This window comes from Daphnia pulex, chromosome 1, assembly GCF_021134715.1.
Source record: "Daphnia pulex isolate KAP4 chromosome 1, ASM2113471v1".
Lineage (NCBI taxonomy): Eukaryota > Metazoa > Arthropoda > Branchiopoda > Diplostraca > Daphniidae > Daphnia > Daphnia pulex.
In genome coordinates this window covers 4,981,005-5,006,564 of record NC_060017.1, presented here as the reverse complement: position 1 = coordinate 5,006,564, position 25,560 = coordinate 4,981,005, and the positions used below count along the sequence as shown (strand labels likewise).

The window sequence follows — 25,560 nt, the reverse complement described above, 5'->3', positions numbered from 1 at the left end:
TCTGCAATGTTCTCCATTGCACTCGTTTGAGAAGAGACGACAAGAGTTCACTGGGAATCTTATCATTCACCTGGGTAACTCTTCGCGTTGAGTATATACCTGAAATCCGTGGAAAATGAAATGGGGAAAACATTTTTTGATTCGTGTATAATCGAAAAAACATCAATTCAAAAATTAAGCCTTGCGCTCCGCCAGAGATAAGCGGGAATTTTAAATCGGTGACGGCAATATATAGGCCCACACACTTTATACAGGCGACAAATCGTTGCCTTAGAAACAAGATACCGCCATTACATCTGGCCACGACATATTCCTTGAAAAAGCGTTTCAACGAGAGGAAGTTGACTATTGTTATTGGACTTTGAAAATCCAAATTCAGCCAGTTGAATTCAACTAGTTGGATTCCTTTGATCAATTATTTCGCGACCATTCCTATTGTCTTTTATCTGCGCCACATCCCTGTCCCATTACCTAGAAAATTGTTGTCTATTTTCTCAAACGAAATAATTAATGACATTAAAAAGTCGATTTGTTGATTTTTCCCGATGCGTCCAATACACACCGCACAAATACCCATTTTGGCAGCGTGCATAAACCAAGAAAGGCGAAAGTATTAAATTTTGCCCGTTAGATGACGTTGTGTACCTTTGTTTCAGTCTCACTAGAAAGTGGGCCTGTTCTTTTTATTTTTCACGGTAGGTGGCGCTATTATTTTACAAAACATTTTTTGTTGGAAGCCAGTGATGGAAGTTTCTGTTACGGCACAAAACAACAGCCAGAATTCTGCATTTGCGGATGCCGTTCAACGAGCCAGAGAGGTAAAAATTTGTTTTTAATAGTGTCGACGAACGAATTCAATCGATTTTGTAATCGTGAAAGCTTCATTTCTCGGTTAAACTGCCAAGACTTTCTTGGTTGTTTTGTGTCGGCCTCATTCCCTCCACGTGTTTTTGGTGTTGGGTTTTGAGTTGTTCGGCTACCCCAGGACTGGCAATAAATGGTTGATTGCACGTCCCTGTAGGCAGATTAGTTTACGACTTTGATAGACGAGAAATACCGGCTTGTTATCCACTATTTTCAGTGTTTAGTGCAACGTCGGCCATGTTTCGCGCCATTCTATCACGTACCGGCACCACGCCGCGCCACTTGTATTGTTTTTACTACTACTTTTTTTCTATTTTTCAAAAGTCATGCATGGGCTAACAACAGAATGAGGTTTCTTCTAGTCGATATTGGACACTCTTTTTGTTTTTCATTCCACATCCAAGTCAAAACGATAGTACTTTTGACAATCGATCGACTACCAAAAGATTACATATATTCTACGAACAAGCATTGGTGTTCTTGTAATGTCATTGACCTTGGCGTAACGTTTTGGCGGCCATGTTTGCCACCCCTTCTGTCCCCATCTCTATCTAGCGAACCCTCCCTCCTCAAGTCCCCCACCCCTCCCCCACGAAACTAGCAAACCAGACGCGTCTCCTCTGCACTTCTTTTTTCTCAAGTTACTCGAGCCAATCTTGCATTCCGGGCAACAACCTTCCTTTAATGCCTCATTTGATATTGTTGTATGTTGACCCGACTAAGTAATAGTTGTATAACCTAAAATTGTCAGCGTCTCCAGCTTGCGTAAAAAAGAATCTAGGAGACATTGTTTCTTTGACAGTCCAATAATAATCGCCATGGCGTGTGAGGGAAAACCCACCACCGCAGACGTAGTTTTTCGCTGTCTGGTCGTTAGATGGCTCTAGTTGAACATCATATCCTTTTCTTCGAAGCGCAAAACCGGCACGGCCTTGGGTTCGGTCATTGGATACTATCTGCTTCTCCCCCCTCCCCTTCCCCCTCCGAGTAGCTAGATCAAGGGCTACCCTGGGCTTTGGTTGCCGTATGCCGGGCAACACAGTCGTACCGCAGTTTTTGTGTGCGAGTGAATGGAATTGTGAATGTGTTGCATCTGTGTATAAAGCAATTTTTTCAGGTTGATTGTAAGCCCCTTTTTTCCAAATTTAGTTAAATTCATCGTCTGGTGATGTGTGTGTGCCATTTTGTTTTTTTAAAGAGAAAGGTTTAGTGACAGCGTAAGAAATTCCGAATTTTCTTCGACGCGCTTCACACACACACCACTAGTAGTAGTAGTAGTTCTGGTTTTTTCCTCTCCTCTGGCCACGCGGCGCCTTTTCTCTCTCTCTCTCCCCTCCACTCCGCCCCGAAGGGCTCTCTCTCTTTCTCTCTTTTTTCCCCTCCCCAGCGGCCAGCACTGCTGTGTGGCTGCTTACACACGCCACCATTTTAACTCGGGCTTGACTCGCGTTTCGATTCCTGTGTTCCTAGACGGATAATCAGGTAGCCTCATCTTTCGTTACACTCTCTATAGTCTCTTCAGTTTGCACTCATGGCCGATTGATTATTTAATCACCGAGAATTTGTGCAGTGGATTCACGTCTTTGAAAGGCTAGTTCTTAAACGTGTGTAAAAAGCCGGTGTTTCCCCACCACCATCAACCGTAGAATTTGAAATCGAGAGGCATTTTTTTTTTCACGTCTGGGTTCATTGCCAACTTGAACTTTTTTTGGCTGTTCTTCGTAAATTTATTTTCTTTCCTTTCATTTACGTCAAATCGTTTTGACATGGTAACCGACTACATTGATAATCACAGTTTCAAGATGTCTGATTTAGTTAGAAATTCCCCATCCTCCTCTGAATGCTACAGCAAATGGCTGATTGAAATGTGCTCTCACACATTGACTTCCTTTAATAAATCAAACTTTTATTCATTGACTATATTGTAATTGAAATGAACATAACTACATTGTCACAATTGTTTTTCAGGTTGCATCAAAAATTCAGCCAGATTCAGGAAGCCCGTCAGACTTTGACTTTGAAAGAAACGGTTCAAACTCCACTGTCAAGAGGCCTTTCAGCAGTGTAAGCCCATCAATGGAGAATGAACCTGATGCCAAGAGAATGGCAGCAGCCGTGGCTGCTGCTGCTGCTGCAGCTGCAGCAAATGCAGCTGATCCATTTGGAGCTTTGAGATCACCTGGTATGCAGGGAAGAGGACCGATGATGGGAATGCCTGCTGCCTCCATGATGAACCTTGGTCCCATCAGCACTGAAGAAGTTGCTGTTCCAGATAAAATGGTTGGATTGAGTGAGTATTATTCCTAGTTTCTGTGTTTCTAGAAACTTTTTCGTCATTAACTTTTTATTGAAGTTATTGGACGAGGTGGAGAGCAGATTTCAAGACTGCAGGCTGAATCTGGAGCCAAAATTCAAATGGCACCTGACAGTGCTGGCCTCCCTGACCGGACTTGCACAATCACTGGCTCAAGAGAAGCGATAGGGTAAGATACCTTCACTTTTACCATTGGTTGCTTGTATTACAGTCTTTACAATTTTGTTTGTATCCAGGCGAGCTCGTGAACTGATCAACAATATTGTTCAAACTCGTGGTGGACCCAGAGATGCAGGACCTCCATCAGTTGAATCTTTAGGTGGACAACATAATGTGGGTATCGATCTCACTTTAGCTCCCAATGTAAGTACATGATATTCACTTGCACTTTCTCTACATTTTTAACACTTTTCTAAATGCTAGGTTGAAGTTATGATCCCTGGCCCTAAAGTAGGATTAATTATTGGTAAAGGTGGTGAAACAATCAAGCAGTTGCAGGTGAGAAGATCAATAAATTCTCTTCTTGAATATTTTAACATAATGGTTTGTGTGTTGTAGGAGAGGTCAGGAACAAGGATGGTAGTTGTTCAAGATGGTCCTCAACAAGAAAACGAAAAGCCTCTTCGCATCTACGGTGACCCACAGAAAGTTGAGCATGCAAAACAACTTGTGTACGACCTCATCGCCGAAAAGGAAATGGAAGTCTCCGTAAGTCTCTCGTTATTTTCCTTTAAGTCTTTGTTTATGGTTCTCCGATGTTCAATCACAAATTTCAAACAGCAATTTAAGTGTGTAGTGGCAACTTTGAACTTGATTTTTCTCCGATGAAATTATCATGGGCCTCGCGTCAACTGTCCGTTAGGAAAGGATGTCTGTATCCGCTTGGTTATTTTGGTTGATGGCAACATTGTTTGCGATAGTTTTGAGTTTGAAACTTGCGATTGGAGATGTGAGAAACATTCATCGACGCAGATGAATTACAGACTATTAGGATCGTTCGTGTTTAAGTAGTAATTGAGGCCAAATTTCTCTATGACACTAGGCCTTCAGTCGAGGACAGAGGTTTGGTAGTTATGGAGGAGGTGGGCCGCAGCAAACTATCGAGGTATTTCGTTCGTCTATGTCTGTGCACGTTTTCTATTCTTTTTTTTTCTCTATCAAAATTTATTGCCTTTTTCTTTGTTTCACATTTAAATTCGTTTTGTTTTTTGAGACCTTCCATTTTTCTTGATCACTTCCCTTTATAACCGTTCCTTATACTGTAACTCTTTGGTTTGGACTTTTCTTCCCTTCCTTAACCTTCCTTCTCCTATGCGACTAGAATTCAATCGAATCGCAATTCCTGGGGTTTGTTGTTAGTCTGTCTTAAAACATTTATTCAACGGGGCAGTCGTAAAAAAACTACCGAAAAACTATTTTGGGAAACTCGAGTGGACTTAGTGTTAAGGGTTCGCTTGTCCTACCCTGCTTCAGGTGGCAGTGCCGCGATCGGCTGTCGGTGTTGTAATTGGCAAGAACGGCGAGATGATCAAGAAGATCCAGAACGAAACAGGAGCCCGGGTTCAGTTCCAGCAGGGACGAGACGACAATCCCGAGGAAAGGATGTGCGCGCTGACAGGCACCATGAACCAGATCGAGGACGCCAGACAACGCATCGAAGAACTCATTGAATCTGTATTGGTAGTGCACTTAATAATGTGCTTTAATTTCATAAGATTTTTAAATTAGTTAATGACTAAAAAGAAAGTGTTACATTTCTTACTGTTTATGGAAATGACGAAACGTCAACTTTTGTTCTTCTTCTTTCCATGTGTTGGGGGAGTCGCAGGCGCGTGATAGCCAGATGGGGCGGGGCCGGGGTCGAACTGGAGGAGGAAGCACAGGCGGCAGCAGTATGAATGGAGCTCCATATGGACGAAGCCCTGGCGGTGGAAGTTCAACAGGAGGTGGATGGGGAGAATATGGACCTGGTGTCGGCAGGAGCGGAGGACCAAGCATAGGAATGGCCCGTAACGGACAAGACAAAGTCGAGTACCAATTTCTGGTTCCTTCCACCAAAACCGGAATTATTATAGGCAAAGGTACATATTTCTTGGCTTACTGTGCGTGCTTTAGCGTCATTACCATTTTCATTGCAGGAGGCGAAACAATCAAGCAGATCAATCAACAGTCCGGAGCGTTTTGCGAGCTTGATCGGAGGCCCCCTCCAAATCCAAATGAAAAGATCTTCATCATTAGGGGATCGCATGAACAAGTGGAGTTGGCGAAACGTATGATCAGCGAAAAACTGGGATTGGTGAGTGAACTGTTTTATGTTCTATTTGTTCTATCGGCAACGGAGTCTTAAATATTTTGAAAACATTTGTTTTCAAAATCATGCTCCGGGTGCAAAATAAAATTAGCAGAAAGTACTGACCGGCCACCAAATTCAAATTGGGTGGTTGGTAATCGGACTTCAGGCTACAGTAGATAATCAACTGATAGTTTAAACTGTTACTTAAAGCAAGTGAATTATCAATGCTGATATCTTAATATTTGTTAACCTAGGGACCAATGGGTGCACCTCCAGCACAGGGTTACCCAATGGGACAAAATCAGAACGCTGGAGCTTACGCAGCTCAAGGCTGGGGAGCAGCCGCTTATCAACAGTGGCCTGGACAACCCAACGACCCATGTATTTATATTTCGTTATCTTCTTATATTGTTTTAACTTTAATTGGACAATTCATGTTACTTTAGCGAAAGCGGATCCAAATGCCGCAAACGCTGCCGCGTGGGCAGCATATTACCAGCAACAGCAGTTCTACCAACAGCCGGGAAGTGGCGCTCCTTCAGCCCAAAGTGGCAATCCTGGACAGCCTGAGGGCAATAGCGGTATTCTACTTCTTTCTCCATGCATTGTTTTACGTGGGTCTCGTGGCTTACTTATGTAACTGTCTTAGGGAGTGTCCCTGTCAATCCTCAAACTGGACAACCAGACTATACGGCCCAGTGGATACAGTACTATAGAAGTATTGGAGCCATGAAAGATGCGGAAGCTCTTGAACAACAGCTAAAGGCCAGCAAGGTACGTTTTTGCTTAAATTTCTTGTAAAGATTTCTTGTTTTGTTGTCTGTAGTCGTCAATTTCCGTTACGAGCATTAACAAAAAGGAAATTGTTTTGCAGGGTATGGGAAATCCAGCAGTATCAGCAGCTCCCGCAGCTGCTCCAGCGGCGGCGCCAACCCAAGACTATAGCGCACAGTGGGCCGCGTACTACCGCTCCATTGGCAAGATTGGAGAAGCTGAAGCCATCGAAGCTCAGGCAAGGATGAAGCAGGTAAGAATATGATTCTTGGTTTGCTTGCGATTTTATGCTTGATTCTTATACGCTGTTTAAGAGTGTGTGAACAGACAGTGTAAGGTTTTATATCGTTGATATTTGCAATGTTAAAACTGAACGTTGACAAGCATTTGTTGGTGTGTCCAGAGTTTTTACTAATACCCTGTGATTTTTTTGTTTTTAGAGTGGCCAGGGCGGTCAAGGCCCAGGTCAAGCTGGATCAGCTGCTCAGTACGGAGCCTACCCTGGCGCTGGATCTGGAGGTAGTGCCGCAGCAGCGGCTGGATACTACGGTGGACAGCCTGGCGGAGGCCAACCTCAAGGTGGAGCAGCAGCTTATGGCTACCAAGGGTATGGAGGCTATGGACAAGCTCCTTCTGACGGACAATAGCAGGAAACAACAGTGGTAATATCCCCCGCCTGCAACACTCTTCCTTTGGAATCGTACATTACAAACTGCCTTTGTTTATAGTGGTTTGCTGCAAGCTGGTAACAATAGATCGTGTCTTCTCATCGATGTTCACATAATTCAACGTGTCGAAAAAAATGCGTCATGTTATTCTTTTTTTTTCTCCACTCTACTCTCCATCCATCCTATTTTAATGTCTGTTGGTTGATGGGCTTGTGTTTTTATTTTTGATTGGGTTCCTCTTCCTTTGGTTTTTTCCTTGATACCAACCTAAAGCTCAGACTAACGTAGGAAAAGGAGAAGGCAAAGTACACACAGTCGTCGGAAATGTGCTATTCTGTCTTTTACATGTTTGTTCATTTTTACCCACCCATTTCCCCTCCCAAACATCCGCAACTGAAACTTCTCCTCCCCTTCCCCCCACTGTTCATTTTGTTTCGATATTTGAAACTGATCCAGTGTCATTCGAAATCTAACAATCCACCAAGGTCGAAAAAACACGCTACCCATCCTCAGGTCATTTGAGTCCAGTCTTATAAGCTGAGAAAATATTTTTTTTTTGTCTTGGTTCATTCGAGATAACACGTTTGCATTTTTCTCCACTATATTGACGATCCAATATTGTTGCCATGTTGAAGAGACTTTTTAAAGATACCTGTCTTTTGCTGCTGCTGCTGATGATTTTTGCAACAATCCGATGTCCCGAGTTTATTTCTCAAAATCGAGGAAGTAATGTGTCCACTTCAATGATTGATCGTGAGTTTTGTCCCATTCTCGCCCCCTCCCCCAAATTGTCTCGAGCTGACCTCTTATATAACCCGCCTCAATTCCCCAATTTTTTTTTGTCCGTTGATAACGAGTAGAACATTATTTAAACAAACTCCCTTAAATTTTTCTTTGTACTAGGTGTAGGCTTATTTAGAAATTTCAGTTAAACGATGGTGGATGTTTGTCAAAACTTAAAGAAAATTTTTTGGGATTCAATTTTGAAATACTTGTCTTAAGCATACTAAAATCCATGGATTCATTATTTAGTGTCTTGTGTGCTCGTTGCGTATTTTGAATTGATAGTAAGCTAAACAAAAAAAAAGACAAATAACCATAATTGGATTGTAGGGCCTTCATATCTTATTGATTCCAATTTCCCGATATTTCTGCTGGTTTACATAGATGCTTACAAAAAAATCTGGGAGGTCAGGGTGACTTGGGTAACGAAATCCTGGTGACCTTTTCAGTTTGACAAAATGTAATCTTTGCTGCTTCGTGAAAGCATATGCATAGCTTCTCTCCCTCACATCCCGATTACCACCACCCCCCATGGCCCTGTTTTTTTCTGATTTTGATCTACACTGGATGGATGTTTTGGTTATTTTATTTTCTATTATTAACTATTATTGATTTTGATGGTCACATGAATGTTGTTTCATCGATCGATAGAATCAAGATGTTTTATGTTAGGAAGATCCACTTGAGAAAGATACCCGTGCAATTTGGGCTGGGACGCCAGTTGAATACTTCGTCTTTTGAAAAAATAATTTGTGCGATCCCGTTTGATGAAAATTTGAGAGCAAAAAGGGTTTATTGATGATGACATTGATATAATGCGAAGGGTTTGTCCTCTTGTTTATTATTTTTAAATCTTGCAATGCCGTGATCTATTATTTTTTTTCCTGTCAAATTAACTCGAATTCATTTGTTCGTATTTTTTTTTAAACTGCCACTGCTGCAAAAAGAAAAAACTCCGGGTCTCAAAAATTTGAAACGTTTGAAAAAAAAGAAAACAGTCTGGTTGCGCGTGATCAACAGTATGTCCATGTTCATGTTTTTGTCCATGTGAAAATATCTTTGCAAACATAAGTTAGGAAAAAGGAAACCGTGAGCGTTTTAAAAACAATTTTACTCCCGTGCTGTTCAAATTGACTCGTGCGCCCTCGCCACCGACTTGATTTTTATTATTTTTTGAAGTGATGACTCGATATCCCGCGCCTCCTTTCTTATCAATCCCGTAATCCACGCTGTACAGATTTAAATCATTGTACTTTGCAACGTCATTTTGATTCTGTGACCTATCTATAGCGAAAATTGCCAATTTGTTCAAGGAGGATGACATTATTGGAAACGCGGGCCAATTATTGAGTGTTTATTCTGTCGTCTTAACGCCCCTCTGCTGATATCTAAAGGATTTATCAATGAATTGCCGTGCATACCACCAAAATGAGAGTGTACAAACGAAAAAACCCCATGCCCTTGCCGGATCTTTCAAAAAAAAATGTAACATCTCGTCCGATTTTTGAAAGTTATTTTTTTTTCTCCTCTTTACCGCATCCCCACAATTTCCCTCAGACAGTCTGTCACAGTCTTCTCCAATAGAATTTCGTTTTTTTACCATTGAACTTTTTTTGAACAAAAACCATTTTGCTGTGTCTCTTCAGTGTTTGAAAAAAAATCTGCGTGTCCATCTATGGTCTATTTTTTATTGGGTCGAATTCTTACAAACTGATCGTGAATGAAAAAAAATTGAAAACAGAAAAAAGGTAAAAATAAAAAAACTAAAATACAAAAAAAAATGCTTTTGTAATAGCGCAGGAAATTCTTTCAGTTTACAAAAAGGTTTTTGCAACATTGGGCTGCAGTTTCGTCTGAAATTTTGTTACCCTCGACTTGAAAAATTCATAACAGTTGGCATCTTGAAATGGATCACGTCAACAGGATTTCTGCTGGCCAACGGTAGTTGAGTCAAGCCTACAGTAAATTTTTCAGAACACTTGAAGAAAGACTTTTGTAACATCCGGCAACAACTTGCCGAGAACTGTCAATTGATAACCATAGAGCGTACGTATTTTCCACGAAATCTTTGTTTAACTGTGTTGTGGTTTGTTAGGCGTGACTGCTCTTGGTCTGCTTTAGCCAAGACTTTTCGGTTCCTTGGTTCAACTTCCAGGCAGACGAATATTTAGAGAAAGAAGAGGAAGTTCTCTATGTATTGTATACAAGTTCAGAATTATTTCCATGTTATTTAGGGAACAAAACTAAACGTGACTAGATCTTGTCTACCCAGAGCATTTCGTGCTGATTTATTTGCATATCTTTGCATTGGAAAATATGCGTTGCCCAAGATTGGCTAAAATTTTCAACCAATCATTTGCATACCCAACGCAATATTCCTTTTCTCGCTTGTGTATCGACTGTGTAAAAATGTGCTCAAACGCGGGACTGCGGCCACACAACACTTTTTTTTGGGGAACTCTACAGGTAACTATAAACATCCATCCATTTTTATTGTCTCCATTAATCACAAACATTCGTGAGCACACAAGGGGATCAGTATCGGGATTTGTATCAGTTGAATGATGGCTAGGAAACCATTGGTTACCTTAACCACAGCGTTATATGACGAAAAAAGGATAGAGAACTCAAAGAAGGCGTGACATGTCTTGTACTGACAACGAAAAAAAACAGTGAAACAGCAAAAATAAAATAAAAATACAGAGTATATAAGCGAACGAACGAAACGCCTGTTATTTTGGCTTTCACTTTTTGTTTTCAACTGTTATGCGTGACGAGGTCTCTTCTTATTTTTACTAACCAGCCCAGCAGCCTGTGTGTTCGTTTTTCCTGAACAAAAAGTTGGTGGCGACCGATTCGTAACAGCGCATTTGCGGTTCGTAAACATTCAGAACAGTTGCAGGCTCTGCTGTGCGGCCAAAAGACTATGTGGCCTAGCTAAATGTTCCTTGCGACCCAATTATAGAAATAACCATCAATGCGGTAGGCCACCCACTCAACACCTTTGCAACTAAATTTCACTTGGAATTACGACGAAACGAGGTCACCATCCAACCCTTTTTTATTTCTACCCCGTTTAACATATTTCTCCCGACAAGTTTTGGTATGTAGGAAATAACGTATAGATATTCTAAATGTTGTAGCAGACATTCCCAAGTTAGTTGGGGGAGTTAATAGAAAAATGCTGTTAAACTGTTGGTCCTTTTCATCTCGGGTATTTCGCATTGCTGGTCGGGTTGATTTTACAATTACGGAAGTATTTTCTTTCTCCCATTATAAGTTGCATAGCTTGTGTTATTTTATTCGTCGAAAAAAGGATAGAAATCGAGGGCGGAGAAAAGGCTTTTTGTTGCTTTTTACAATAGGGATGGCATTAACCATTACTATGTAGGTGTGTACGACCGACAACCAGATTATACGACGAAGCCCCGTACAGTTAAAACGATAGGAATGCCCATCCCTATTAAGTGAAACAAGGTTTCGATGACAGCCCCGTTGAATTACAACAGTTGGTACGAATTATAATCAGCCTTCTGTTTTCGATTGGCATTCCTTTGGTCGTATTTAACTCTTGTACATTTATCCGTCGAGTAACTAAAAACCACGTCTCTACAGCGTAATTTTATACACACGAAAAATTATTACGACGAGATTTCCCCGTAAAAGTCAATCGTAAAATTTATTTTACAACGTCACAACGTCATTACACGGGACTTGAGATGTTTTTCATATGATAAAATGTAACTCATCTCTCTCTCTCTCTTTAGTCATTAGCTCCCTGCCACTTTCTTGTTTGTCTTATGCAGCAAAGTCTCCACGGTAAAAAAATGATTATTATTGTAGTCATCATATCGGCAAGACACACGCTGATGATATGAAACAACCTGATTATCATAACTACTTCGTGAGCAGGAAAGGAAATGCTGTGGCGCGTTTTCTTTTGATGGAAGGTGGGGTGGGAGAGAGAGAAGGATGGCATAAAATAATAATCAGTCGATGGGTGACGGAGAACACAACGTGGGTAAAAGGAAAACAAAACTCCAATCGCCAAACCAACAGGACTTTGTGTGTTATTTTTTTTCCTTTGGCTTCTTGCTTGGCTTCCTCTTTGACTGTGTGTGTGTGTGTGTGAATGGCAAGTAAGTTCCGGTTGCTTCGACATCCTCCTCGTACACCCCCCGCCGCCGTTTCTTATCTGTTGGCCTTTTTGTATGTAGAAAATCCGTCGATTTTTATTTCTTCTCTCGGGCGTTGTCCTAATAAATTGACCAGATCCACACTCGGTTGAATTTGGTCGGGATTTTTCGTCGTTCTTCGCCATAGTCCATCTTTGGTCTTGGGAGGAGGATACACCAAAAAGAAAAAGCTAGCCACACTAACGAGCCCGACGCGTGATTTCGCTTGCACACACACAAAAGAATCGTCTTATTCTCTGTGGGTGTAAAAGAGAACATTTCTCCCTCAAATTTATTTGATTTGATTTTTATTTGATTTCGGGGTTTTTTCTCTGCGATGAGAAAAAAAGACTCACACCGATCATTTTTAATTCACACAGCTGCTGCTGCTGCTGCTGTTGTTGTTGGACGTGCCACATGATGATAATAAAAAAAAATAAAAACCCAAGGGAAGAATCTCGTTCGGTCGCTGTTGGATGTGCTGCATCTAACGAGAAATGGTGTGATAATCAGACTTTTCCGCGTGCAGTCGATCGTGAAATAACTTTTCTCGCCTCCCTCTCTCGCTATGACACCAGGGAAAAACGCAAACTTAAATAAGGTTTCATTACGGTCTCTCTCTCTCTGGATGCCAGTGTGGGTATAATACATAGAATTCGATTCGTATATAATATACCACTACAATACACAGTATTAAACCACCACCCGGTCCACAGCCGTGGTCTATTCCAAAGGGTCACGCATGGCTAACGAAGTTGCCTAGCAGTCCGAAACTCAGTAGAGAGGAGAGAGAGAGAATAATGTTTTACGGTAGAGGGGGGAGAGAGAGAGAGAAAACAACGAACCCCTCCCCCAAGACCATACCGAGCCCCGACGTCTTCTTCTCCCAGTCCAGTCGGCTGCTAACCTTCACCTGAGTCAGGTAGACGCCCAAAACAACAACAACAACAACAGCCGAGAAAGAGAGAGAGAGAGAGAGAACATCTTTTTCTTTTTTCTCTTCTCTCACTCTCTTCTCTCCTTTGGGCCCTTTTGGTGTGTGCGTGTGGTTGTGTGTCTCGTTTTGGCTCTTTTTGTTTTTTAAAATTTCACGTTGGCAATGTGCACCTGATTTATTCGACTCGACATTTCGTTTTATGTGAGGGGAAAGACTTTAAAAAAAAAATTTTCTGTCGGACGCCATCATCATTGCTGGGCCCGGTTTTGCTCGGACAACTTTCTTTCAAAAATCATCACGACGACTCGCCAGTCGAGTTTGGCACGCTATTATCTCTCATCGATTTATCGATGCGACGTGACTGAATGTACTCAGACAGTTCGAGTGAGGCTATTGAGTCTGTCTGTAGACTCTCGACAAAGTTTTTTTTAAAAAAGAGACTACTCAAACGTGATTTTCTCGGCAGAAAAACAGGTCTAAACAATTAGAAGAGAAAAAGGGAACCACCTTGGGAGTCCTCGTTTTTGTTGCTTTCTGGAAAAGAACTCGTTGACAAGGACGAGAAAAACACACAAACACATACCCCCAGTATATAAAAGGGTATAGAAAAACAAAAGCAAAGTGCGTTTGGTGGGTCTCTGTTGGCGTAAGAAAATCACACGGCTTAAAGTGTTTTTGTGGTTTCCAGTGGCGGAAAGAAAAACAGATTTTTCCAACGAAAAAAGAAAAATTGAATTCAGAACAATCAACAAAACGACGATCCGACCCGACCTTTTGGAGTCTTAAAAGAAACGTTGCCATTAGACACAAAACACATCAACATTTTGAAAAAAATTCCTTCTCGACAACTAAGTGAAACAAACGTTTTGCCAAGGTACTACATGGAAAAGTATAGTAATCGAGAAATCATCAGTGAAAGAAAAGAAAATAAAAAAAAAACCTGGTGGTGTTACCTGTGCGCGGTTCATTCAACTCCGGTCGGGAGCAGCTTTTGTCTGTGTGTGTATTCCTATATAGCTCTCCGTGATTTTCCGACAAGACTCTTCATCTTTTTTCTCAACTCATTTCCCCCTCTTCTTTGAAAGAAGGTGGGTGGGTTTTTTCTTCGTTTTTTGGCTATCAAAGAAGAAGAAGAAGAAGAAGACTGGCTCCAACGTGAACGTCTAGTGTGTGTGGCGCCAGTTGAAACTCTGCGTTCGTCCCCTCTACAATTGTGTCTTTTTTTTTCTTTTTATCAGATCAGAGGGAAGAAAAAGTTGAGTTTCGGCTGGAGGGTCAGAAAATAAAAGAGAGGGGGAGAGAGAGAACAACCCATCGTCGTGAGCCACACAGCGATATGACGAAAAAAGCATCTGGCGTCCAACTCATCTGTCGATTGCGTGTAGCCGAGTGAAAGTGAGCTGCCGGTGGACGCTACCAGTCGATTCGACCCGCACGAAAACAACAACAACAACAAACACAGAAAGAAATAAAAGAAAAGAAAAATCAACGAAACCCAAGAATAGCCTTTCAAAAGAAGAAAGAAAATAAAGCGACAGACCAGTTCCAGCAGCTCTTTCTGTGGGTGTTGTCTCCGGCATATTCGATTACAATCGATGCCCCGTTTTGTTATTAATGGGCCAGCGTTCTATAGTAGTGTCGCCGCCTTCAAGAATAAAAACACTGGCAATAACTGGATTAGAAGCGATTCTTTTTCCTCCCTCTTTCTCACTGCTGTCCTCGCCCGTCTCAAGGTGCGTGAGTCCCAACCCGAGTGCCGTGAAAGAAGGGCGTAGAAGCCGTGGGGATGTTGGGCGATCAAGCGGTGTATAGGGCTGTTGTTCGTCATTCGATTATTCTCTGACCTAATGTCACGAATAATAATGAAGTGACTCTTGACCCTTCAACTTGCGCCCCTTTTTTCCCACACACACACAAGAACAAGGACCAAGTGAATTTCCACCGTGCAACTTTCTCATCGCCATGTCTTCAATGAAGAATCGCACGACGGAGCGATCCAAACCGTCAACGGCCACCATCATCAAGATGACAGATTGGGTAAGTGGCCTCATTTAGATATTAGCTTTACATCTGCCTATATGATTATTATCAAAGTGCGATATTATATTATATTCCCGACACCGCAAAAGAATTTTTTTCTTCCGCCTTTGGTGGTGGTGAGGGGGGAAATTCATCATTCTCTTTTTCTTCTCCGGCGTGATGCAATAATTCACCTTTGGTTATAAGCTCCGTGAGTTTTGTAATATTCAATTGGATTCGATGCGTGGTGGTGTGCATGTGCTGTATATGCTGTGTGCACGCGGCATCCAGCCAAAAGCAGCTCCAGGCTACTTAACACATTTGATATATCCCGCTCTCTGCTACATGGCGAGTTGTGACTGGGATAGTGGACGAAGACGAGTTAGTTGTCGGTTCGCTTCTGAACTTGTACGTTTTCACGGATATATAAAAATGCCCGCCGTATACAACGTTCGTTCACTTCTCAAGCTCCAGTGGCTCTGAGCCAACAGCGGCTGCCACGAACGACTCGGATTATAATCAATAACTCCCGTGTGTGTGTGTTGTTGCTCTACCTTGACGTAACGCTAGGGGTCTCGGCAAGTTTTGTACATTTTCCGTCACGCTCATTATAATTTATAAAATATAAAGGGAGGATTCCCGTCCACAAAATGCGATCCATAGATCATATTGGGCATGTATGTCTTCCGTGTGACGAGAGAGCCACCAGGGAAAAAGATATACGTAACTTTCGTTTTGTTATTATTTTGTCGTGTGACAGGCGCGGGATGGATATTTTTATTATTCTTATTTTCGGTGGGGGTATTATTATTATTAGTCGAATGTGACATTTTGTTCGGTAACTAGGCGTAGGGGAATCGGCTTTAATAAAGACGAGGAAAATACGAGGAGCTGTCGCTACTTTTCTTTGAATGACGACTCATTATGTAATTGACTTGGGAAAGCCCAAAAAAGGGAGAAAATTGGACTTGTCTTTCGTGAATAGCAAAAGGCAAAGTAGTAACTCTAATTTTTGTAGCTCCTTGGAAAATTGATATTCACCCTCATGTGAGAGTAACCCAAAACGACTGCCCACTCTTGTTTGTCTCATTTGCAATGACCCGCACAAAACCGGAATTGAACGATTCTATTTTACCTTGTATTCAATCTAAATCCGGTATATGATTTTAAAAGCCCACTCCACGCGGTAGATATTTTAGATAAAGGCCAGCAACAACTTTGATATCCGACTGGGACAACAGCAACAACGTGTCTGGGCGCACACCAATCATGGGCATATTTTGCATATAACAATCTCACGAAGAAAAACAGCGAGACCCAGTTTTATAGGTTTTTATCATTCGACGTCGTTTTCTTTTTTAATTTGAAAGGCCACCAATCTTCCAATCATTTTGTTGGCCAGTCTCTTTGAATGACAATCGGAGCGTGGTCAATCTTTTGGAGTTGCCGATCGCCGGTGGCCTCGGACACACTTAAACAAGAGAAAATCAAGGTGCTGAGACTGCCAGTGTACTCTTGGACCCCCTGGACGTACTTGGTGACTCCGCTCTGGGCAGTCGGAATATCTGGAATCCCGTACGCCCCACCCTTATTGGCTATAGCGTTTTGATATCAGTCTCAGAGTAATTACATATTCGACACGGTAAAAGAGGCAGGTAGCTGTCACACAAATATGAGCACGTTGAATTAGCATAAACGACGGATACCTTGAAAAAGAGTTTCAGTTATCACAGAAAGAGAGAGATAGACGAGACAGACACCCAGTTTGACCTGTTCAGACTCGCCCGGACGACGACGACAATGTTAGTGCCTCATCATTAGTTATTCTAGAAAATTTTTTTGATTATTCATTTATTTATTTATCTCGGGAAATTATTATGCGCCGTCTCGCGCGCGAATTCTTGCGACACGACACAATCAACGTCACCCTTATTGAAGGACACACGCACAATAACATACCAGGTGGTTTTTTTTTGTTTTTTTCGTATCGAGCTTTCCTCATTATGTATCCCAAAGTCCTAATAAAGAACGTGAATAATAATAAAAATAATCTGGTGTGTAGAGGAGGACCAGTTATGGAAGAGGTGGGTCATCGTTCACGACGAATAGATTCGTTTTTTTTCTCTTTCTTCTCTCATCAGTCTCCACCATCAAAGACGCCACCGTATATATACATAGTCGGTACACACGCACGCGTCCATCCAGCAGCGTGTTTATTGCAGTTCAGATGAGTGGCCTTGGGACGCTCTTTCTCTTTCGGGGTCCCTCCATCTGCGCTACAGGCGCTAGCTATCTAACCCAAAAATTGTAATTATCGAACGTGATTATTCACACATGAATATGAATGGGAGAGAAAAAATAGTCTCCTCGCGAGGGGGGAAAGTCTTTTTTTTATTTTATTATTTATTTTTTCTATGACTTGAAAATCAAAAGAATGATAATATAACATCTAACTAGAAAAAAAAACATCAGAATCAGGTTCGAGGTGAAATGAGAAATTGTCCGCGATCGATCAATCGTTGCGTTATTCCCTTTTAGGCTTATTTTTTTGAATGTATGGGATGGTGGTAGTTATTTTGTGAAGACGAGGGGCGGAGGAGAAGTATTTAATAATTAGGCAAAAGAAACAAGTCAAACATATTTATATTGGTATGTTTAATTTTTTTTTTACAACTTATTTCGAATAGCTGACCAGCGATATGTAAGCGCGTTTGGCTTTTTCTTGTTGTTTTTAACCTTCACGGTCAGGCGCGGTTTCCGTTTGTGATGTTCATTTACGTGCACTTCTACACTGCTATAAACACGAGCATGTGTGGGTATTGTATATACGGTATATTTATAAACTTTCCGAGGATATTATTCCATGGTCTACCAAGAAGAAGAAGGAAAAACAAAAAAGGCACACTAAAACATTTTAGATGCCCAAGAAAATTCTTTTTTTTTCCCGAACGTTTTACGGCGAAACCAAAAACTGAAATATTTTTTGGTTTTAAAAGGCAAGAAGAAGATTGTCCTTTTTTTCTATTAAAAAAAAAATTGTTTAGGTATTACAAAGGTAAAACAACACAGGAAAAATCGTCCTGGCTTTTATTATTTTCTTCTTTTATTTTGTTATTGCATCATCGCATTTTTGTTTTATTTTTAAAGATCGTTTCCCTCCTTGTGTTTGTTTTTTTACGATTTCAACGTCATCTTTTTCCTCCCGAAAAGAAAAAGGGGAAAATGATGTTCAAAAAACTTTTTTTTTGGTAGCCCATCAAGTTCAAAATGTAGAGTCGAGGTCAGAAATATAAAAATCCGAAAAGGGGAAAGTTCTTTTCTCTCTATTTTGGTTGTCAAGAATTTCCAACTACCGTGTATAGATATATTATGGCAGCTACATGGGAGGTATCACCCAATTGTCATGTCGAATTCGATTCCTTTTAACACATTTCAACAAGAACCATCGTAAAGTGAAATTTTAATTTGAAGCCCGCGTCTACAACATGTTGTTCAACATAAAGAATGGCGTTAAGATTAAGATTCCAAGATCATTTTTGTTTTTCTCAAAAAAAGAAAAAAAGAGAAAATGTCGTCCTTCCGAAGAATTTCAAAATATTCAGAGATACAGTTAACGTGAACTTGCCCCTCCCAAGTGACCGTCTATCAAATTCATTTGGGATAAGATAAGAATATGCAATCCGGTCTAGCATAGGAGTTGACGCGTATTACTGTAAATACTTGATTTGTGTGTCGTTTTCATAAAAGGTCTTTTATCCTTGTCGCTCACCTTGTTGTCTGTATAGCTGCGATGAAAAGAGATAAAAAAAGAAAAAGGTTACGGATTTCTAAAACAAAAAACAACAACAACCAAAAAACCCACTAGGGTTGTTTCGTTTCATTAGTTTAGTGCCAAGATTTTCTCTCTCCTTGGCTATTTTGTTCCATCAACCAGTCAGACGATAGCCGGTCGTGACAAGACTCCCTCGGTGCAACCGCGTCGTACCTGATTAGTTTAGTGGTGAAAAGGTCAACCGTCGGCTGGGATGTCGTCGTCGAAAGTGGAGCAGGTCGACTCTCCTGTGCTGATCACCATAATAAGTTTCTTCATTAAAAATCACGTTCTTTTTAAAAGACGACGGTCCAGTTTCATACAAGTGAAGAAATGGCGCGGAGAAAAGCTAGATAGAAACTCTCTCCAAAGAAAACGAACGAAAAAATTAAATAAATAAGAAAAAAACAAAAAAAACTAGTTTCATTTGACCGTATTATTTTAGTAATTCCTCTTCCTCTTGACCGTTGCCATCCGTGCCTGGATGAGAAGTTGGGCAGATAGTCGGCAGACGAGCCATGAAGACGGTTTAGTAGTCATTTCCCTTCCGTCTCGGTAGCATCCAGCTAACGACATTTTCTCTTTTCGTGCAATTTGCGTCATTGCCGCCGTCATTTTCGGTTGGATTTCAACATTTTTATTTCTCTGTCTAGTGAATAAGTGAATAAGCTTTGGGGGGGAATAAAAGAAAATAATATCGTCAGGGGGAAATCTGGTCAGCGCACGCACACGCCGTTGGATTTTTGTGATGATGCTGCTGCTGCTGCTGCTGCCACCGGCCTGTTGATGTAGTCACGTAATCATAATATGGCGGAGCGACTCATCATTAAGGCTCATCAACTCAAGGACCTTGGTTGCCAAATCAAATCGCTTGGCTTATTATTATTGTGAACTGAACATCCAGTGGTCGAGTGTGTGTGCGCGTCTTCATCGCGCGCCCGTGAACTTTTTTCTCTCTCCATTTATATACGACGTGAGTAGATTCAGTGTCAGAGCTGCGCATTTTTCTTTTCTTTTAAAATAAAAAGGCCGTCGCCTGTGCTGCCGGATCGGTCCGTGTTGTTGCGCCGTCTTATATTACGTGAATAGGACGGGAGAGCTACCTTTCCCATTTCGCAGTTGTTTATGTTTTCTGGCCTGCTGATGATGATGGCGCCCTTGACCATCGGCGTGTAGTCTCAACAGCCAAAACATCCACACAAAAAAGAAAAGACGAGGGGGAACTAACACTCGCCAGTGAAACTGAATATCTTCTGGCGTTTGAGCAGCGCGCCAGCTGGCCGGGAAATTTTCTTTTTCTTTTTTTTATTCCTTTTTGGTTACTCAGGTGAATTCAACGGTGCCCTGTATTATAATCACGTAGAGAGCTGTATGATGTCATATAAAGCCGAGGAGAAGGGCTAAAGCGGATCGCTAAAGGATAAAAAAAAACCCGAGCCGGGGCGATATATTATTACCATGACTTTTCCGATCGTTAAAAGTCTGAGTCTTAAAGAAACAGGGCCCTATAGAAAGCAGAGCACGTCAGACTTTTCTGGATGGCGATTCGAGAGAGGTTAACTGGGTACATGTCAGAGTGAATGCCGGTAACGACCCATCGAAAACAAGAGTCGGCCGATGAAAAAGAAAAGATGAGAAATGGTAAGCCAACGACGGACAGTAACAGACAAAAATCGTAAAATAAAAAGAAGAAGATCCTGATGCTTTATTGTGTATTGTAGACACACACACACACACGTATATTTGATGCTGGCCATGTGGTTGTTTCTGCCTCAGGAAAACTTCTTTTTATACCTGCTGGCTTCTGTGACTGTTCACCTTGAATTGACTCAAGAGGAAAGAATAAATTTCGATTCAATCCCAAAAGGCGCGCTATTCAAATGTTCTTCCTGACTTGCGCTCAAAGAAAAAGAAAAATGCGTTTCTATTTATTTTACTTGCTAGTCTTCTCTAGAAAATGTTGGTATTTTTTCTTCTACAAATATGGGAAACCCTTTTCTTATCAATATGTATGTGGCTGGTGCTCTCCTATTGCATCACAGCCAACGGCGCGCGGGCTTCTTTGCGCATTTGTTCGGTTGGCGCTCACGGGAAAATTGAGTTGTGTTTGAATAATGGGGCCCGCGCGCGCGCGCGTTCTCTGGCCTGTTCAAAATTATTGTCTTGGCTCATTTGGTTCGCCTTGTCAATTTCATTTATCTCTTCTTCTCGCTCGCTCGCCATAAAATAGAAATATGTACTTATTTATTTGGTTATTTTCGCAGAGTCCTATCCGGGAAGCGTCGGCTGTTCGAGTGGCTGCCGCCACAGTGGCCGCCACGGCTGTCGTTTGGATGGACTCGACGAGATTGGAGCTGCCGCCGCCGCCGCCGCCGCCGCGGCAGAAACGCTCTACCGCCGCGCCGGTTATCTCCAGCGTAGAAGAGGCGCGACAGATTATTGCCCGGCTAACCGAACGCAACACGGCGCAAGGTCACCTCCTCCAAGCCTGGAAACAAAGACTCAAACAACAGGTTGGACTACTAGCAGCAGTTGATTTTTAGTCCCTTTTTTTAACGTTTTAACAAAAAAAGATATCGCCATGAAAAACAAAAAGGCAACGAGTCAACAACAAGCGACTCGAATGTGTTTTTTCTTTTCTTATTTGTAATGACCTCAGCAGCTAATAAATGACGGTCGCCCATTTGGCTTTTTTTTTGTGATGTAGAACGAAGCGCTGTTCGGACTGCACTCTGCACGGGAGGAACAGATGCGGTTGTTGACCTCGCAACTCCTCCTCCTGGAAGCCAATCTACGCGCAAAGCAGGGGAAGATTGATGGGTTGTTGAACCAACGCGACCGGATCATCAGCGGTCAGCAGGAGACGATTCGTTCACTTGAGCGCGAGTTGGAACGGTGCCGAAATTGCGCCCCGTCATCGGCATCCAGCAACCAGCAGCAGCAGCCGGCATCATCCGCTCCTAGTAGCATCCGGCCGCAGTCTCTTCCGCTGACTCCATCGGCGGAGAGCAATAGCGATCGGGAGGAAGAAGAGGTGAACTCTGACAAGACCAGCCAAGATGAGTCATCCAGCAACAGTTGTCGCCCGTCACCTTCGACGGTGACGAATCCTTCGACAACTCAACTTCAAGTGCGGGTTCTCGGCCGGGAGCAGGGAGATGAAAGTCTCGACGACAGCGACTCTGCCGTCGTCATCGATGACGACGCCCACAGGCATTCGCCCACTTTCGCCCAAAATTCTCAGGTAGGGCCTCACACACAGGCGGCAATTATTATTATACAATCCTAATAGACAAGAGATTAGCTCATCGTCGTTTATCCCTTAAACGGGCATCCGCTGCCCACTTTCAAATGTTTTCAAGACTCTGATCAGCTGATGGGGATTATTTCTATTCATTTTTCCCCGTTTGGATGTTACATACAATGGCGTTTGGCTGAAAAAAAAGAAACAACCGTCTCTAATCGCCAACCGAAAAGGTTGATTGCCACGGCCACACCAATTCCATCAACGATATTTCCCCACCACCACCAACGGCCGCCCAGCTTGGGTAACACACAGAGAAATGAGCATTAGCTATGCCGAAAGAGAAAGGACGCCTTCTTCTTCTTGTGCGCGTAGTGTGATGGATGGTCACACTCACAACGAGATGAACGCTGAAGGTCATCAAGTTCTTTTCTCTCTCTCATCTCTTTTCGTGAATAAAATATATGCACATACCGACATACGTGTGTTTAAATATATGCACACACGCTCGGCGCAGTGTGTTTGCGTTGATTATTACACACAAGTGTATTAGATGCTGCGCGTGGATATATACCTTTTTAATGACATGCAGGGCGGGTGGGTTTTTTTATTCAAATTTTGTTTTATTTTTATTTTTTGTTTTTTTCATTCGGGACTCGGTCGCGGCCGATCGCTACTCAATTTCCCAACAGATCAAAAAGTTAGTGCCTTTTGTTTTTTTTTTCCTTTGCAAATAAGAGGAGGAGCGCCGTATCATATGCAGATGATTTCCCAGCGACTGACGAAATGTGTTGATTCTTTTGATTTTCCCCCAAGCAACGGTACAATCCAACGCGCCAAAAAATATCAAGAATTTCTCTCGTTGCAACAGGTTTTTTGATTTGATTATTTGACCATATCTGATCGAAGAACCGATCGCCAGATTCCCAATTCATCATTCCAGAAATTGTTGCTGTTGTGTATAATTTTGGAAACGCGAAACCGGAATCTTGTAGGCCATCCATCGATCAATCGGTTGTGTATATTCAATCAGGTTTTTTTTTTCTTTTTTCTTTTTTGCGACAAGACCACAAACAAGGTAGTATACAGTATACTATACACACCACACCAGGTGACTGTCACAGAGACCCACATTCGGGGAGAAAGGAAGAGAATATGATTATAGATTTCGGCTCGTGCTGAGATACGAGACGAATACCTTCAACAACAACGGACTCTTTTATTTTTTCTCCCTCACGTCTATAGTTGTCGTGTATAAATAGATTATGCAGACTACTAACTCTAAATTTTTTGGAGCGGCAAAGAAAACGTGACTGGTCTATATCGATATACATAGCGGGGCTCTACTCTCTACCGGGGTGGCCCAGCACGCCGTACAGTTATATATCATTCAATATAAACATAAGTCTAGAAGACTTATCAAAGACATACTGTAGACACACGCAACAACATTTCAACTATATTCCGCCGGAGAAAGTGAAATGTCTTTTATTTTTTTTATTATTGCGATTATTTCGTTTGCATGGGCGGAATTCCTTTTCCTTTTTTGGATTAGAAGCACGACGATGAGAGCGTGACACTCATTTTTCTTATTTTTTGAACGGCGGGCAGCACTTAATGATAGACGCGCTCGGTCGTGCAAGTCTATCCACATGATGTCGTCATGCGTGCCGCATCATCTACGACGCTAGACGAGAGTCTCAAGACATAAACACGAATAGCTCTTAACTAATATAGGAACAAATTTCGCTTTCGAATTGGCAATAAAAAGCGCGCGCGCGCGGCCAGCAAGCGCACTTAAACCAAATGTGGAGCAAAAAGAATATTGTGTCTGTGTTGTTAATGTATATTTGTGTTAATACGTGTAATCAAGCCAAAGGTTGGGCGAATGTGTCATGGGAAAACACTAGACGACGACCGGATTTGGTTAACTCGACATCTCCATGTTTAGAATTAAACGACTATAAAAGTCGGAGAAAGGCGCGCTTTAGTTTTTCAAATTAAAACTGCTAAAGAGTAGAATTTAAATCAGTTCCAGGTAAATTTATTCTAGGTTTTACCCCCCTGTTGTTGCTAGACTATTTTAACTTGAATAAGTTACGAATGACAATTTCATTGGAGGTGATAAAAAAGGACCCCTTCTCACGCGGTTTCTGCCTTATATGTTCATTGATCTAACCCAATTTGGACAAAAGAAACAAAAGAAGTAGAGCGTTTTTTTTTCTGGGGGAAATATAAAGCTCGTTTGGCAATTAAATTTTACCTTCACTTTGTGAAATCATTTCGGTATTTTTCAGTCGAAACCACTTCTGTCGTCTTGTATACGTGACAATTCGAATTAATTATGTTTAAAACAAAAAAAAGCGAAAGTTGGATTATATATTCCCCAAAATAAAATGTCGACATCTTTTGCTTGGCCAGCAGGTCAGAATTATCCGGAGCATATCGGACGTGGTGGATTCATCTCGGGCCTGTCTCACCATTTTCAGAGAGACGAGCCAGCACAGCACGCAGCCGGGCATCCTGAAATCCACCCGATTGGTGCGGAATCACCAGCGACGGGTCATGTTCCTCCAGCCGGAAGAAGAGAAGGAAGAAGACGGCGGAATCGACGAAGAAGAAGAAGAAGATTTGGAAGATTCGATCGGCAGCAGTGGCAGTGGCAGCAGCAGCGACGATAGTCCGTTCAACAAACGAGGCCACAAGACATTCCTCCGGGGCTCTTTCGAGCGGATGCCAGTCAATCAAGATTCGACTGGCAGCCGCGGATCGGGTCTGTCGTCGTCATCCTTCTCGCTCCGCGCCGCCAATTGCAGCAACCATCGATCTGTCACGCGGCCGCGCGACGTCAAATTCAAGAAAAACAATAAATGTCCGTGGAATAAGTCCAGCACTTCGCTCGACGAATGTTCGCCGTCGACTCCATCAGCGTCACAGGAATTCCAAATCTCCTGCTCCCACCAGGTCTGACGTGTACATGCATCGAAAAATGGGAAGAAGAGAAAACGCCTCACACATTCCGTTAACATGTATTCACATTCTGATGATCCGCGAGTTATTATTATAGATTTGTTGCACTCCACTGTGATTTCAGCTATACACGTCTGCTGTGTGTGTTTTGATGTCGGGTAGTAGCTCACGCTGCTCGTAGAAGAGAGACAATACCGCCAATGGCATTTGGTCAAACAAAAAAGATGGCAAAGAAAATAACCAAACACAAATTCCATTTTGATATTGATCAAAAGAAAAAATTAAAAACTTTTTTGGCTTTTTGTTATTTTGATAAACTGCAAATCCCACGTTCTAGAAAACAATTTCGGATCTTGTGAATCTCTCCTTATTACGTTGTTTTCTCTATTCGAATCAAGTAAAAACTGACCTTGCAAAAAGGAAGAATAAAAATTAGAAAACTTGTTTGGCCTATTCGCCGGGGACGCCATTGCGCGAAAGTTGAAAAAACTAAAAATCCGCGTCGTTTCGTTTTTATAACCGAGTAAATTCGAGAGATGATAATAATCGATTAATGTCGGGCAACACGAGTCAACTTTATATTGCTAACCATATTTACTATTATTATTATTATTAGGTATAGGGGGACCTTCATCTGCGTGTGTGAGCTATTTTTACACCCGATGGGAAAAAAAACTATACACTTGATTTTGTAAAATAAGTCTATAT

General features: G+C 41.9%; 2 protein-coding genes and 1 long non-coding RNA gene across 38 annotated transcripts in view; 2 read left to right on the top strand and 1 right to left on the bottom strand.

Annotated features, from left to right (window-relative positions):
* LOC124199233 (far upstream element-binding protein 1-like) overlaps positions 1-9,372 on the top strand; it is a 28,923-nt gene extending 19,551 nt beyond the window's left edge. Inside the window, exons 1-16 of one of the 32 annotated variants that reach the window (XM_046595077.1) lie at positions 679-818; positions 2,833-3,154; positions 3,218-3,347; positions 3,415-3,541; positions 3,602-3,676; positions 3,737-3,886; positions 4,221-4,283; positions 4,652-4,858; positions 4,989-5,259; positions 5,317-5,474; positions 5,726-5,852; positions 5,918-6,052; positions 6,121-6,245; positions 6,331-6,498; positions 6,686-6,907; positions 6,974-9,372. In XM_046595077.1, the coding sequence (XP_046451033.1) occupies positions 744-818; positions 2,833-3,154; positions 3,218-3,347; positions 3,415-3,541; positions 3,602-3,676; positions 3,737-3,886; positions 4,221-4,283; positions 4,652-4,858; positions 4,989-5,259; positions 5,317-5,474; positions 5,726-5,852; positions 5,918-6,052; positions 6,121-6,245; positions 6,331-6,498; positions 6,686-6,892 (2,340 nt within the window). In that variant the 5' untranslated portion in view covers positions 679-743 and the 3' untranslated portion in view covers positions 6,893-6,907; positions 6,974-9,372. The other 31 variants (XM_046595095.1, XM_046595086.1, XM_046595202.1 and 28 more) reach the window with 31 other exon arrangements.
* On the bottom strand, positions 7,607-10,467 carry LOC124199496. The gene is made up of 2 exons (XR_006876855.1): positions 9,747-10,467; positions 7,607-9,652 (listed from the first exon to the last, which is right to left on the bottom strand). It is a non-coding gene; the product is annotated as an uncharacterized LOC124199496 (long non-coding RNA).
* A 2,045-nt stretch (positions 10,468-12,512) lies between these two features.
* On the top strand, positions 12,513-25,068 carry LOC124199454. 5 transcript variants are annotated; one of them, XM_046595273.1, is made up of 4 exons: positions 12,513-14,845; positions 20,903-21,151; positions 21,346-21,882; positions 24,304-25,068. In XM_046595273.1, the coding sequence occupies exons 1-4, from the start codon at positions 14,771-14,773 to the stop codon at positions 24,850-24,852; spliced, it is 1,410 nt and encodes a 469-aa protein (XP_046451229.1). In that variant the 5' UTR covers positions 12,513-14,770; the 3' UTR covers positions 24,853-25,068. The 5 variants fall into 5 exon arrangements, with proteins under 5 accessions (XP_046451229.1, XP_046451238.1, XP_046451250.1 ...); XM_046595282.1 differs by having other exon boundaries at positions 12,524-14,845; positions 24,307-25,068; XM_046595294.1 differs by lacking the exon at positions 12,513-14,845 and adding an exon at positions 18,695-19,258.
* Positions 25,069-25,560: the final 492 nt, after the last annotated feature.